Source organism: Cyprinus carpio, chromosome B5 (genome assembly GCF_018340385.1).
Source record: "Cyprinus carpio isolate SPL01 chromosome B5, ASM1834038v1, whole genome shotgun sequence".
NCBI classification, from domain to species: domain Eukaryota; kingdom Metazoa; phylum Chordata; class Actinopteri; order Cypriniformes; family Cyprinidae; genus Cyprinus; species Cyprinus carpio.
Window position 1 is genome coordinate 18,765,763 of NC_056601.1, and position 14,182 is coordinate 18,779,944.

The 14,182-nt window shown below is 36.1% G+C and overlaps 1 protein-coding gene across 1 annotated transcript; it reads right to left on the bottom strand.

Moving 5' to 3' along the window:
* Window positions 1-518: 518 nt before the first annotated feature.
* Window positions 519-6,148, bottom strand: zgc:158260 (uncharacterized protein LOC571389 homolog). Its single transcript, XM_019090576.2, has 8 exons — window positions 5,885-6,148; window positions 4,529-4,901; window positions 2,004-2,152; window positions 1,614-1,791; window positions 1,360-1,533; window positions 1,168-1,266; window positions 989-1,066; window positions 519-853 (listed from the first exon to the last, which is right to left on the bottom strand). The coding sequence occupies exons 1-8, from the start codon at window positions 5,926-5,928 to the stop codon at window positions 749-751; spliced, it is 1,200 nt and encodes a 399-aa protein (XP_018946121.1). The 5' UTR covers window positions 5,929-6,148; the 3' UTR covers window positions 519-748.
* Window positions 6,149-14,182: the final 8,034 nt, after the last annotated feature.

Genomic DNA, 14,182 nt, shown 5'->3' on the forward strand with positions numbered 1-14,182 from the left:
TTTGTCATCTTTTTTAAAGACCCACTAAAATGCCTTGAAATGTGAAGCATTATTCAGTTTTTGTGTTGATGTAATTTCCACTGAAACAGGAAGACAGGGCAGGACATATCAAACACAAAAACTGGTTAATTTCAGACCATGTTAGAATAATATCCAGTCAATATTTACTATTTTACAAGCACATTTTCCTGCTGATGCTGTTCACAGACTTGTCAGAGTTAAAAGCTGTAGCTAAGGAAGGCGGAGCTTAGCAACAGGAGGGTTTTTAGATGTTACAGTGTTATATATTATAAAAGAGATCTGAAACTAAATATTTAATTTTAAATGAAGAATGACATTTTTCAGATGATATTTCTCTTCCTGAAAGCACTAGAAGACGATGTAGAACTCAGTGCAGAGTGCAGCTCATTAGCATGGCAGAATGGATGAGAGCAGACTTCGGGCTGTTTACTTAAAAACCCTTAGAAAGCCCTTGTGATTCCCACCAGGATGCTGAGAACACTGTTTGTTTTTCACTGAACATTTTATGAATGAATTAAGAAAACTAGAGGAAGAGAGAAACCATGCCAAATACACCCTAGTTTTATTTTTTATCGTAAAATAACATAATACAAAAATCTGGCTTGGGGGTAAAATGTTACTTTAATCTCAAAAAACTGTAGTCTGGGGAACTGCACTCAGCAGCTGATCCATGAATGTGTGAAGTGATGTTCAATAAAACAACATAAGGGAATATTATTTAAAGAGTTTAATGGACAGCTCTCCCTTTAGACAATGATGAAGTGGAGCCTGCGGTGTTTGAGTCTCTGATCCTGTTCTTCTGTTCATCCTCAGAGAAGATAGTGCTGAGAAACTACACATGGGACACGAATACAATAATTATTTCTTATGTAATTAACAATGATATGTTTAATTACAAAGAACATAATTCAAATTTAATCTCATAAAATATCCAGCTATTCATTCAGTTGAATGTGAACAGCATTACCCTTGGCATCCTCACTCCCTTGTTGATAATGAACTCTCTGAATGCCTGAATGCCGTGAATCTGCTTCAGCTCTTCATCCTAGATGACAGTAAAATATGAATGGAACTCACTGGTATGTCTCATCATCAGCTGTCACATTATTTGCTCCTTTTATAACTAAAGGATTCTATAAAAGCCACCTTCTCGCTCAGCTGTTCCTCAAAGTCCAGGCTCCCTGTGATATCTGCTGGGGCTCTTAGTGGATCATTGGCAGCCTGGGGTCTGTTGGGTTTATTGACCTGCCATACAAACATAAAGAAGATTTACTGATCAATAATTTTGGGCAAACAACACAAAATTTAAACATTAAAGATCAAAACATTGTCCCCAACCTGATTTATCTCTTTAGCATCTTTATGATGTCCTTCTACAAAGCTGGAGAGTTTTGCTGAAGTTTGATTAGGATGAGCCTTGTTAATAGGTAAGGTCCAGGAGGGTTTCTTTTCATAGTCACTCTTGAACAGATCCAAGATGGTTGACTCTGTCAGATCACTGGTCTCTCCACCCTGAGATAACGGGTTAAATAAAAATTTTTAGGCTTCATAACTGATCCGTGTACTTTAATGTGTACATGAAGAAATATTACCAGTGAGGTAATCCATTCACAGAAGAGTTTGGTAATCATCTGCTTGTCATCTTCTTGCGATACGGAGTGCAGGTGTTTAACACTCGCTGTCTGATCTTCAATACCCAAAGTTTCTTTGAGTTTCTGCCATTTATAAGGATTTCTTGGTCTGGCCTCTTTACATTTCTCCTTCTGTGGTCTAGGGAAACGTAAGAAGAGTATCAGGAATGGTATTACAGTATATGTACAGTACATGTACTTGTGTAATGTCTGGTCACCCACCAAAAGAAATTTGACACTAAAATAGAAATTCTGCTTTTAACTTAAAAGTGTGGCCTGTCTTATCATTTAGGAATATTATCAGAACCAAAATCAGAACATGTGCTCAAAAGAGGAAGAAAGGAAAATCACTTGAATGTGATGGACGGTTTTATAGTCTCCGGAGTTGAGATTTCACACTGTGCACTGCTTTCTTCTAGATGCTCCATTGGAGAGGTTATGGACAATTCTGCCTTCATGCACATATCAGGATCCAGGACTGACAACACCTGATCAAATAACTATTGAAAAAGTTGAATACATTTGGATGCATTTTCTATACTGTACATTGCAATCAATATTCCATGTACTATACTTTGTCTCCTCTCATATTTAAAGCTGCTGCTGTTAGAGGCTTCTGCACCACTAGCAGCACCAATAGAATCGCAAATCGATGACTGTTTCAAAAAAGGGTTTCCCAAACTCTCCCCAGCTTCCAGTGGACACATTTTCATGGTTGCTCAAAAAAAAAACATAAAAAGGGGCAGGAGAAAGCCACTGTTTAATTTCCAAGAGAGGAAAAAATATACAGAAATTAATTACACCGGTCAGAAGAGACAAAGTTATCTTCACAATTTTTAAATTCACATTTAGTCATTTAGCAGACCCTTTTATCCAAAGCGACTAACAAATGAGGACGATGGAAGCGATCAAAATCCATAAAAGAGCAATGATATTCAAGTGCTATAACAAGTCTCAGTTAGCTTAATACAGTATACGTAGCAAGGTTTTTTTAAATCATATAATAAAAAGATTGGGAAAAGAATGGAGCAAGCCAGTGTTAGAAGCCTTTTTTTCTCTTTTGTTAATTGTATAATAAATAAAAAGAAAACATAGAATACAAAAAGATTAAAGAGGCTAGTGTTAGTTTCTTTTTCTTTTTTTAAAGAAAACAAGCTGTATGTAAATAAATAGAGTGCAAGTTTAAAATGGGCATGTGTTTTTTTTTTTAAAGCATAGAATTAGAATAGAGAGTGCTAGAGTTAGAGGGTCAAATAAAGATGGAAGAAATGTGTTTTTAGCCGATTCTTGAAGATGGCTAAGGACCCAGCTGCTCTGATTGAGTTGGGAAGGTCATTCTACCAGGAGGCAACATTTAATTTAAAAGTCCATGAAAGTGATTTTATGCTTCTTTGAGATGGCACAGCAGAGCAACATTCACTTGCAGAACGCAAGCTTCTAGAGGGCACAAAAGTCTGAAGTAATGAATTTAGGTAAAGGGGTGCAGAGCCAGTGGTGGTTTTTCTTGCTGACGCGCTCTGGATTAATTGTAAAGATTTGATAGAAGTGGCTGGAAGACCTGCCAAGAGAGCACTGCAATAGTACATCCTGGACAGAACAAGAGCTTGAACAAGGAGTTGTGCAGCATGTTCCGAAAGAAAAGGCCTGATCTTCTTGATGTTGAATAAAGCAAATCTGCAGGACTGGACAGTTTTAGCAATGTGGTCTGAGAAAGTCAGCTGCAAGGTTTCTGGCTGTTTTTGAAGGAGTTATGGTTGATGTTCCTTACTGGATAGTGAAATTGTGATGAAACGATGGGTTTGCTGGAACCACAAGCAGCTCTGTCTTGGCAAGGTTGAGTTGAAGGTGATGGTCATTCATCCAGCAAGAAATGTCTGTTAGACAATTTGAGATGCGAGCAGCTATCGTCGGATCATCAGGATGGAATGAGAGGTAGAGTTGAGTGTCATCAGCATAGCAGTGATATGAAAAGCAATGTTTCTGAATGACAGAACCTAATGATGCCATGTAGACAGAGAAGAGAAGTGGTCCAAGAACAGAGCCCTGAGGCACCCCAGTAGTTAGATGTTGCGACTTGGACACCTCACCTCTCCAAGATAGTTTGAAGGACCTGTCTGAGAGATACCACTGGAGTTCGGTTCATGAGATGCCCTTTGCCAATAGGGTTGACAGGAGGATCTGGTGGTTAACTGTATCAAAAGCAGCGGACAGATCCAGCAAGATAAGTACTGAAGATTTGGATTCCACTCTTGCCAGTCTTCGGGCTTCAACAACTGAGAGCAAAGCAGTATCGGTTGAATGTCCACTTCTGAAACCAGACTGGTTGCTGTCAAGGAGGTTGTTCTTTGTGAGAAAGGCAGAGACTTGGTTGAACACAACTCTTTTAAGTGTTTTTGCAATGAAAGGAAGGAGGTAAACCGGTCTGTAGTTCTCTAAAAGGGATGGGTTAAGGGTGGGTTTCTTAAGTAGTGGGGTTATATGAGCCTGTCAGAATGCTGAGTTAAAAACACCAGTGTGAAGGGTGTTAATGATGTGAGTGAGTGCAGGTATAACTGCAGGAGAAATGGCTTGAAGGAGATGAGATGGAATAGGATCAAGCGGACAAGAAGTAGGAGGATTAGAAAGGATGAATATTCAATGTTCAAATATTCAAAAAGATTATAGATTCTGATTGATCTCTGATTGGCTAAATATGCGCAGCCCATGTTCTGATTCATTTCTCAAAATGTGGCCCACTTCAGTGATATTTGTCAGCTAACAGGATTTTATACGTGGTATTTAAAAAAATGACTAACAGCAACTTTAACATGAGTTGAAGCGTACTTACATGCAGAAAATAAATAAATCAGAATGACTACAATTAGTCATTAGGTTACCTCTGTTGTCATACCACTCTCCAGATGAGGATAGAGGGCCAGGGGGTGTTGTTTGAGTTTGTACTCAACAGCGTCAATGAACTCACGCTGAGCTTGACTCTGGGGATTCTGCTTTGAGTAACACACTTGGTTTTTACTAAGTCTCTTCTGTGGGAACTTCACCGAACAAGCGTGATTTGGCATCCCAAAGACTGCAGGGGAGGGTCCGCTCTTACACTGGGTGAAGAGCTCTTTATGGACTGTTGGGTAACCATCCCTAAAATCATCCAGGCCCGGGGACAAAAAGCGCCATTTGTGACTATCTAATGACCCAGATAACTGTTGCTTTTGCCTTAGGTCCCTGAGATATTTTGTTTTTAGCCGTTCCTTAAACCTGAAGACAAAGACAAGAGTTACTGTCATTCCTTTTGTGCAGTAGCAGATGAACGCTGTCACTTAAAGAAATTGATCACCCAAAAAAGAAAACTGGCTGAAAATTTGGATTTGGATCAATTTGATTTGGATTTGGAGAAATTTAGGATTGCATCACTTGCTCACTAATGGATCCTCTGAAGTGAATGGGTGCCGTCAGAATGAGAGTCCAGACAGCTGATAAAAACGTCACAATAATCCACAAGTAATCCACACTCCAGTGCATGTTTGTAATAAATCAATCAAGACTTTTTAACTTCCATAATGCAATTCCAAAAACTGATATAACATCCATAAAATGCTTCCTCGAGTGAAAAAGTCCATCCGCTGTTGTCCTCTCACATTGAAATCCACCAACATATTTGTTAAGAATTGTTTTGGACCGTTTTCGCTTGTAAATGGTGCTTAATATTTGCATATTTCACTCCTGATTCAGACCAGACAACTTTTTCACTGGAGAAACCAAAACAAGCACACAGCTTTTCACTTCACAAGATGTTAACTGATAGGCTGGAGATGTGTGGATTACTTGTGGATTATGTTTTTATCAGCCTCTCATTCTGATGGTACCCATTCACTGCAGAGGATCCATTTTGGAGCAAGAGATGTAATTCTAAATGGCCTGAGGATCTTGCACTGGCAAGAAAATGTACAAATAAGACTGAACCTAACAGGATGAAAAAAAAAAAACATTGCCCAGGAGAAACTTGAAAGTTAGTTAGTTAATATAAAGTGTATATTTCCAATAAAACCTGTTTTTATTGAAACGTTTTGAACAGCCTAGAAACAGGAAGAAAACCTGAAATAGTCTTCCCCAGTTTTCATGTTAAAAGTTGATATAATTTAATTTAAAAAGTAAGTAACACATTGGTTATAACTTACAACTGATTTTAAATTAATGAAAAAAATAAATAAATAATTGCGGTCTCAAAATATGCAACTTACCAGGGGAATTTAATGTTTTCCACCTGTCCATTTTTGAGAGACATTTCGCTCGTATAATAATAATTCCGTATTATATTTAAAACGATTGGTTTTCTCTGTTTATCAACGCAACGCTATCCTGGCACGGTAAAATCTGGACACTGGTGAGGTGCGTTGCGTTGGTTCTGTTGCTATGGCAGCACAACGCTCTGGTACTTGTAGTTCTTTTAGTGCCTCCGCTGAAGATGAAGGGAGCGTTTAAACCACAAGAGGGAGCTTTGTGATGATAATACATAGTACAGCAGCTTTTTGACCGAACGCTTATTATAGAATAAACTTTTGAATTGCTGAATATGTATCTAAAAACACTACTGGGGTTTTCACTGAAATTGTTTTACACTTTTACTTCACATGCATTTTTGAATGCTCATCCTATGAGTGCACTGAAAAGTTGATATAAATGTATCGATTTGTTTATTATCGTTAATATTAGTCTTGTACAATATTCCTGAAACAATGCCCCTTTTTGTATTAAGTGCAAAGAACAGGAAGAGACAGCAGTGGAACTTGTGGGTAAAGAGATATTTTTGCCTTTGAAATTTGTGAATAGTTTTGCATTGATTAGCTTTCTTGAATTATTTCCTGCATGAATGATTTATTCTTAGCAGGATGTGGAAACAACAACAGTGAGATTCTGCTTAGGAACCTTCTGTTGGCACCATTGAGTTTTGATGTTCCAATCTCCCAAATCAAACCAATTAATGATTCATCAGCTCAGTCTAGCTGGACTAAATAAGTTAACAATAATTTACGGTAAGTTCAAAGTAGGCACATGGTAATGTTCTGAGTTCACACTTAATAAGAAGGGACTGTTAGTGACGGTGAGAGGTACAGAGGATGCCCTGTTCTTCAGGCAGTTCAATGTTGTTTATGGAACAGCAACAGCTGTGGAAAAATACTGTCAGGCTATTCCAAACATTACATTAATGTCCTCAGCCTGAGGAGATCTAAACATTCACTGGAGAACTCCCTATTAGAGTAATTAAAACATTCTCATCTAATCAGCTTTAGAAGTTTTTCTATATTAGATCCTTGGGAAAAGTACAGCACGGCTGTTAGAAATCATCATTCAATTCTGGCAGTGGGTCAGCTTGTATTTTGAAGTATGGAAATGAGTGCATTAAGTTTTCAGGGAGTGGAGAATCATCTCTAAGAAGGAATAACATGAATCAGAGCTGGCAGGAGCCCAGAGCCCTTAAGCAGAATTGTGATATGTCTTTATTGTTAATCTAGGCTCTTCTCACGTGTAGTTGTTTTGAGGTTAAACTTCACTTAGAGCTACTCATATCCTCCTAAATGTTGACTTATTTCTTCTGTGGAAAACAGAAGATATTTTGTGTTTTTGATGTTGTAGTTTGGGCTTCTTTTGTGTTCATCAAAAGAAAGAAAATCATACAGGTGAGTAAATTATGACAAAATTGTAATTTTTGCTGAACTATCCGTTTAAGTTCAAAATTTACTCATCCTCGGCCCATTCAAGATGCTGATGAGATTTGTGTTTCTTTTGTTGGATTTGGAGAAATTTAGCATTACATCACTTGCTTATCAATGGCATTAAATGGGTGCCGTCAGAATGAGAGTCCAAACTGATAAAAACATCACAATAATCCACATATAATCCATACATCTCCAGTCTAACATCTCGTGAAGTGAAAAGATGAATTTTTGTAAGAAACAAATCTATCATTAACACATTTTAATGTTAAACTGTCGCTTTAGCCAAAATACCAAAATACCAAAGGTCCATAATCCATAATAACACTTCGTCCAATGAAAAAGTCCATCAGCTGTTGTCATCACACATCAAAATCCACTGACATATTTCTTTAGAATGTTTTTTGCTTGTAAACGGTGCTGGATCCATGCATATTTCTGTTTTGATTCAAACCAGACAACTTTTTCACTGGAGAAAGCATGTTATGGATAAAAGACTTGTGAAACCTGTGTGTTTGTAATAAACAAGAAGGTAATTGATGGACTGGAGTGGTGTGGATTACATGCGGATTATTGTCATGTTTTCATCAGCTGTTTTCACTCTTATTCTGACGGCACCCATTCACTCCAGAAGATCCATTGTTGAGCAAGTGATGTAATGCCAAAATTTTTCTAAAACTGTTCTCATAAAGAAACAATCCTGGATGGCCTGAGGCTGAGTAAATTTTGAGCAAATTGTCTTTTTTTAGGATGAACTATTCCTTTAAGATACAATATGCCTAATCTGTGTGAAACACTAGCTTCCAGTAGCTGATAAGGAAGTTGACAAAAATGTTATGGTTCATTAAACTCCCTTTTCCTTCCCAAACAAAATGAGTAAGGCTGACTAATTTCATGTGCGCTTGTCTTGACATCTGCAGTAATGTGACGCTTGTGCGTGACACCTACAACAGAAGCTCTTCTAAACATTTGTGAGATTGAACATAAAGTACATTTAAATGCTGTGTGTTTGTTCTGCACACACTAACAGTAGAACAAACTTCACAGACTGTTCAGAATTAACATGGTGGCGTGACTGATTCCAGGAATCTGTGTGTGTTGAGGGTGTAGCCGTTGACTCCTATACAGCCAGCAAGGAGTTGAACATTAGATCAAATCCCTTTCACTCCATAGTTTATTCATCTGTTTGAACACTTACACTCCCTAAGCCTGCATACTTTTATTCAGCAAGGATGGAATAAACGGACCAAAAGTGACATTAAAGACATTTATAATGTTACAAAAACTTCTATTTAAAATAAACACTGTTCTTTTGAACTTTTTTTGATCAAATAATTTGTGAAGGATTATGTGACACTGAAGGCTGGAGCAATGGCTGCTGAAAATTCAGCTTTGCCATCATAGGAATAAATTAAATTTTAAAATCTATTACAACCGAAAACAGTTATTTTAAATTGTAATAATATTTCACAATATTTTCTGTATTTCTGGACAAATAAACTTTCCCCTTAGTGGGAAGTTTCTTCCATTAGCAGACTCGGGGAAATTAACCGAGTGGAAAACACAGAAGAATTGTTTATAAAGTTGTTTTCCCCAGGGTTCACTTCTGCTGCTGAGACAGGTAGAAGTGGGCCGCCCTACAGGGGCAATGGAATTAAATCCGAGACAAACCCTATGAAAAGTATTTATCAGAGCATGTGATGTGCCAGAAACTGGGGAGCTCCAGTTTCCCACAAAGGACAAATGCCTCATGTAAGTTTTGAGACAAAGCACACAAAGGAGGAATGGTCCCTTTGATGCTCTGTGTTAAATGGATAACCAGTAAAGAATAGATACCAAACCGCAATGGAACAAGTAGAGGGTTTCAATTTTTACTGTTTTTGAAAAAAAAAAAAAAGAATCTTATGCTCACCAAGGCTGCATTTATTTGATCAAAAAGATTTTTACATGTAATTTCTTTCTGTGATGGCAAAAAGCTGAATTTTCAGCAACCATTACTCCAGTCTTCAGTATCACATGATCCTTCAGAAATCATTCTAATGTGCTGATTTGGTGCACAAGAAACATTACCTATTATTATTAATAATTCTGCTAAACTTTGGCTGATCTAATGATACTAGCAAAGAACTTTCAAGGACAAAGTAACAGGATAACACAAATCATTAGGGACAGTCGACAAGATAAAGAAAGGAAACATTAAAGTTGAGAACATACCAATCACTTTTTGTTTATAGTAAAAATTAAAAAAGGTCTTCCCAGAAATGTACTTGACAATTTTCCAGAGATTCAAGGTAGCGGAATTATTGTAATGACTTTCAGCTTCCCAAAACATGCACTTCTCGTCTAAGGAGCATTTAGATACTTTAAACAGGACTTTTGTGTTATTTATACTTACTTTAAATCAGTAAATCATCAGTTTTTCCAAAGTTGATAATAAAACAAAGATTATTAGAGTATGTTTTACAAGAAAATACTACATCAGTTTTTATACTTTAATTTTTCACATGTAATTTAATATGCTATATGCCATTTCATTGTAATTGTGAAATTTAAAAAGTTTATGCATCTATTTTTTTTTTTCCCTTTTCAGTGTATAAACACTTTTTTTCTTCAAAATACTGTAAGACAAACCTACTAAGTCATCTGGATCTGTGGTCAGTCCACATCCACTCCCTCCACCAATTCCCATCATTCCTTATGTTTAAACAATGGATTGTTGTAGTTGTGTAACTTCTCTCTCAGCCGTGAGAGATTCACTATGCCTTAAACAAAGAACAATACAGACCCAAGGGAAAAAATCATCTAATTGTAGGCCAGTATTTTAAAGCCCAAGTTGCCATTTTATTGATATATTATATATGGAGGGAATAATTTACACTCTGAAATAAATTCTACTTTCCCTCCTATTTCTTATTTTTGTGACAAGCTAAAAAGACTGTTACACAGACAATTACACAGTGTTCTTAAAGGGGCCGTTTGTGGCCTCAGTGAGCTGCAGAATAGAATCTCACAAATATAAACTCTTTTCCTCCCATTGTACTTAATGGTCTGAGGCAACATCAATCACATCTCCTGAAAAGGTCTGGCTCTTCTCACTACTCCCACAATCATTCCTTAACCACAGTCTGCACCAGCCCATCCTGGACGGTGCCAAGAGCCTGTTAGGATCTGAAACAAACACATTGTACCATCCTGTACAGAGCGGCATTTCCACTGTGTATCACAATCAAAAATCCAGAGCGACTGATGAGACTTCAAATAGTGTTTTATGTGGTTGTAGTAAAACAACTGAGCATTTAATCACTGAAAACAATGAGAAAGATAATGTAGAAAAACAGATTAGGTTATAGTTTTTTTTTTATGGTAGACTGAATGACACATTTGCCTGATATCAGGCTTCCTTGAGTGGAGGAACAGGTTCAATCACAGTTTTTATGTTTGTTTAGTTTTCCTGACACTTATGCTCTGGGACTGTCCTGCTGTCAGGTGACTGCCGTCTCATTAACTTTCTCCCCTTTATACATAATTCATCGGATGCCACAAAGTGCATCCTTTTTATGTAACACAAACAAGCAAGCCTAAATCAGTCAGATCATGCAGGCCTTACTGTTACTGGTTAAAGTGATACTTCACCCATGAAAAGAAAATTCTGTCATCACTCACCCTCATGTCATTCCAAGCCTTTATAGGCCCGTATGGAAGCTTGTTTCCGCCACACAATTCTGAGAAAAATTGTGAGATATAAAGTCGATGTTTTGAATTTTTTTTTCACAATTCTGAATTTACATTTATATCTCACAATTTAGACTTTATTCTCTGCATTTTGAGTTTACATCTGTTTGTTTTTGTTTTCGCCACAAAACAAAAATATAAAAAAAGGAAACAAAAGGAAAATCAGAAACTTCTGATTTTTTTTTCACACAATTGTGAGTTTATATTTCACAATTCTAAATGTATTTATTTTCTCAGAATTGCAAAACAAAAGTCTAAATTGTGAGATATTACAAGGGAAAAAAGTATATAGTGGGATAAAAATTTACATTAATCTTCCATAAATATGAGGTGATAACTTCGTATGAATTTGTACAATGTGATTTGCACAAAGCCATACGATTTTTAGGAAAAATAGTAAGCATGAAGTTTCACTTCTTAAAATAATGATAATTTGATTGTAAGAAGATTGTACGAAACATTAATAAGAAGTAGCCACTGATTCGCCAAAATGTAAAAAAGTTACAAATTACTATGAGATTGTGTGTTTTTGCTCACACAGTTTAAGAGTCTATGTATAAAAACACTTAGAGATTTCTCTTTTTTGTGTGTCACAGAAGAAGAAAAGTCATAAAGATAAAGTGAAGCCATTTCAGGAAGGCGTACAAAAAAAACTAAGGTAGATGTCCGCAAGCACCCTGCTTTAAAATCTAGTTTATGAGGCATTAAACATATTTAACTGCTGTTCTCTCCCTGTTGTTCAAACTTGTCCTGCCTTTTTCCATATGCAGAAGTGCAGCACCCAGTCAAATATATAAAAGCATCTTTGTGAAAGGAGGGGCAGACAGAGAACGTGACACTCTCACTGTTGTGCCAGAGGTCTTACCAACAGACCAACAATCATAAGCTCTGTATCTTCATCAAAGGGGATATACGTAAGAAAACTATGTTCTGCTATAATCCATGGCAGAACGTGTTCGAAACCATCTTTACATAAAAGACCTTTGTATTTTCTGAATGGTTGTATTATTTGCAGTTTGCATTTGTACAGTTCAGGTTAAAACGAAAAAATGTTTTGAGCTTCTCCCATAAGTGGGTTTAGGAAAAAGAGCAGCTTTAAAAAATTATGATATATTGCATCAAAAATATATGTAGTTTACTGCATTGCAACAAATAGATGTCAAGGAATATTGCAACATGCAGTGTAAAAAAAGTGGCAAGGTGGACAAAAATATAATACTCTGGTAACCAGATTTATGAATCAAAGAAACATGGATGCACTGTTCACATTTTACAACATCATTGTGCTACATTGCAGGTAATTAGTGATTTATTTATCCATTCCAGTTAAACAGTTAAGATATGGAATGGCTTTGCTTGCTACTGCTCAATAGGATGATATAAAAGTGGTTATTGATAAAGATTTTGTGTAGTCAACATGCCTAAACCTACTGACTTACAAAAGGAAATGTTCATTTAACTCCTGCAAGGCAGTACTTTTGTGATGTATTTGTAATTCTTTCTTTTCCACTTTAATGTGTGGTAATTTTTAAACGTGTAGAGCGAAACAACACTAAACAAATAAGTAAAGTTTAAGATGTTTAATTAGGAAATGTTTACATAACCCTCTCAAACTTTTCCATTTCCTGCACTCAACAGGATGCAACTGAAAGCTGCTTTGCGTCATCGACACACACGACATGCTCAGGAGTCTTCAGACAGTAATGTAAAAAAAAATTCTTTATTTTAAAACAGTACATTCTGGTCACCAAGTCATTCTATTAATTTGTCAAGTAGCCTAATGTTTTTGTCTGTATTAGGGACATTTATAGTTACTGAATGAAAAAGGAAATTGCAACTTTCTATATTACAATTTGGAAAAAAATCACAATACTGAGAAAAAAAGTCTAAAATTTTAGTAGTTTTTAACAATTCATAATTCTGAGAAAAATGTTAGAATTGTGAAATATAAAATATTAAAATAATACATAAAGTCTTGTGAGATAAAAAGTCACAGTTACCTTCTTTTGTGGTGGAAACAAAAACATAATTCCGAAAAAAAAAGAAGAAGTCTGAATTATGAGATAAAATGTCACAATTACCTTTTTATTGTTTATATGTCCCCATATAACAGTAGATGGATAAATACATTATATAAATGTAAATAGTCATTGTGAGTAATAAGAAACTGAATGAATACTTGAATTAGTTGATTTTACATAATCCATTCATAAAAGATTACTGAAATGAACTCTGCTTTTGTGAAGGCATACAGTCTTGTCAGAGCAATGTTTCTCCTCTACCTCCTGGCGCTTAGTGTTTTGTTTTCACTTCTCTTGTTTTCACAGATGCTCTCTGGCCTGAGCATCCTTAACCCCCCAAGAGAGCTTTGATAAACGTCACATTAACCCGCTTGAAGTAATAGGCAAATCAGGTTTGGCATAACTGTCTTTTCCTTCAGTTTAACTTGCAGTTAACTTTGCCTGTTATCAGTAAGTTCACAACAGTTCACGAGTAAGTACGGTTAAAGTGGATTCATAAAGTTTATGACTTTACTATATCACAGGCCCATAGTTACTTTATGATGTGTGATGTGGCTTTATAGTCAAAACTTATATAGGGCATACAATAAATTCATCTTTCTGAACAGTGCACTCATTGACCGGTTAACTACCGTACATTAAGGAAGATTTTTTTTAGCATGATAATATTAAGCACTCAAATGCTTAAACGTGTCCTACAGGGAAATTGTTAAATGAACATTCTGTCACATTTGTAAAATAAAGCTTTGTTTACCCCAGGGGATGTGGACATTTGAGAGGATGGGGGAGGGTCACACTTAAAAATAAAGCTGCTTTATTTGCACCGATGGTTTCATGAAAAATCTCTAAAATTCATGGAATCTTTCCATTAAACAAATAGATTAAAAAAATAATAATAATAATTCTTCACACTAAGAAAAACATGGTTATTTTAAGAACTGTTCACGGAAAGGTTCTTTAAGGAACCCAAAATAGTTCTTTGCTGCAAAAAAAAAAAAAAAAAAAAAACTTTTGGAACCTATATTCTAAAAGTGCAAGTGTGAAATATATTAAAAGAGTGTCCCTGCAAATA

Excerpts from the sequence above, each read along its gene's own strand:
- zgc:158260 (XM_019090576.2), bottom strand. The coding sequence starts at position 5,928 with ATGTCTCTCAAAAATGGACAGGTGGAAAACATTAAATTCCCCTG. Across the intron at positions 1,534-1,613 it reads GTGAATGGATTACCTCACTG|GGTGGAGAGACCAGTGATCT; the intron begins GTAATATTTCTT and ends CCGTTATCTCAG. Across the intron at positions 854-988 it reads AGGGAGTGAGGATGCCAAGG|TTTCTCAGCACTATCTTCTC; the intron begins GTAATGCTGTTC and ends TCCCATGTGTAG.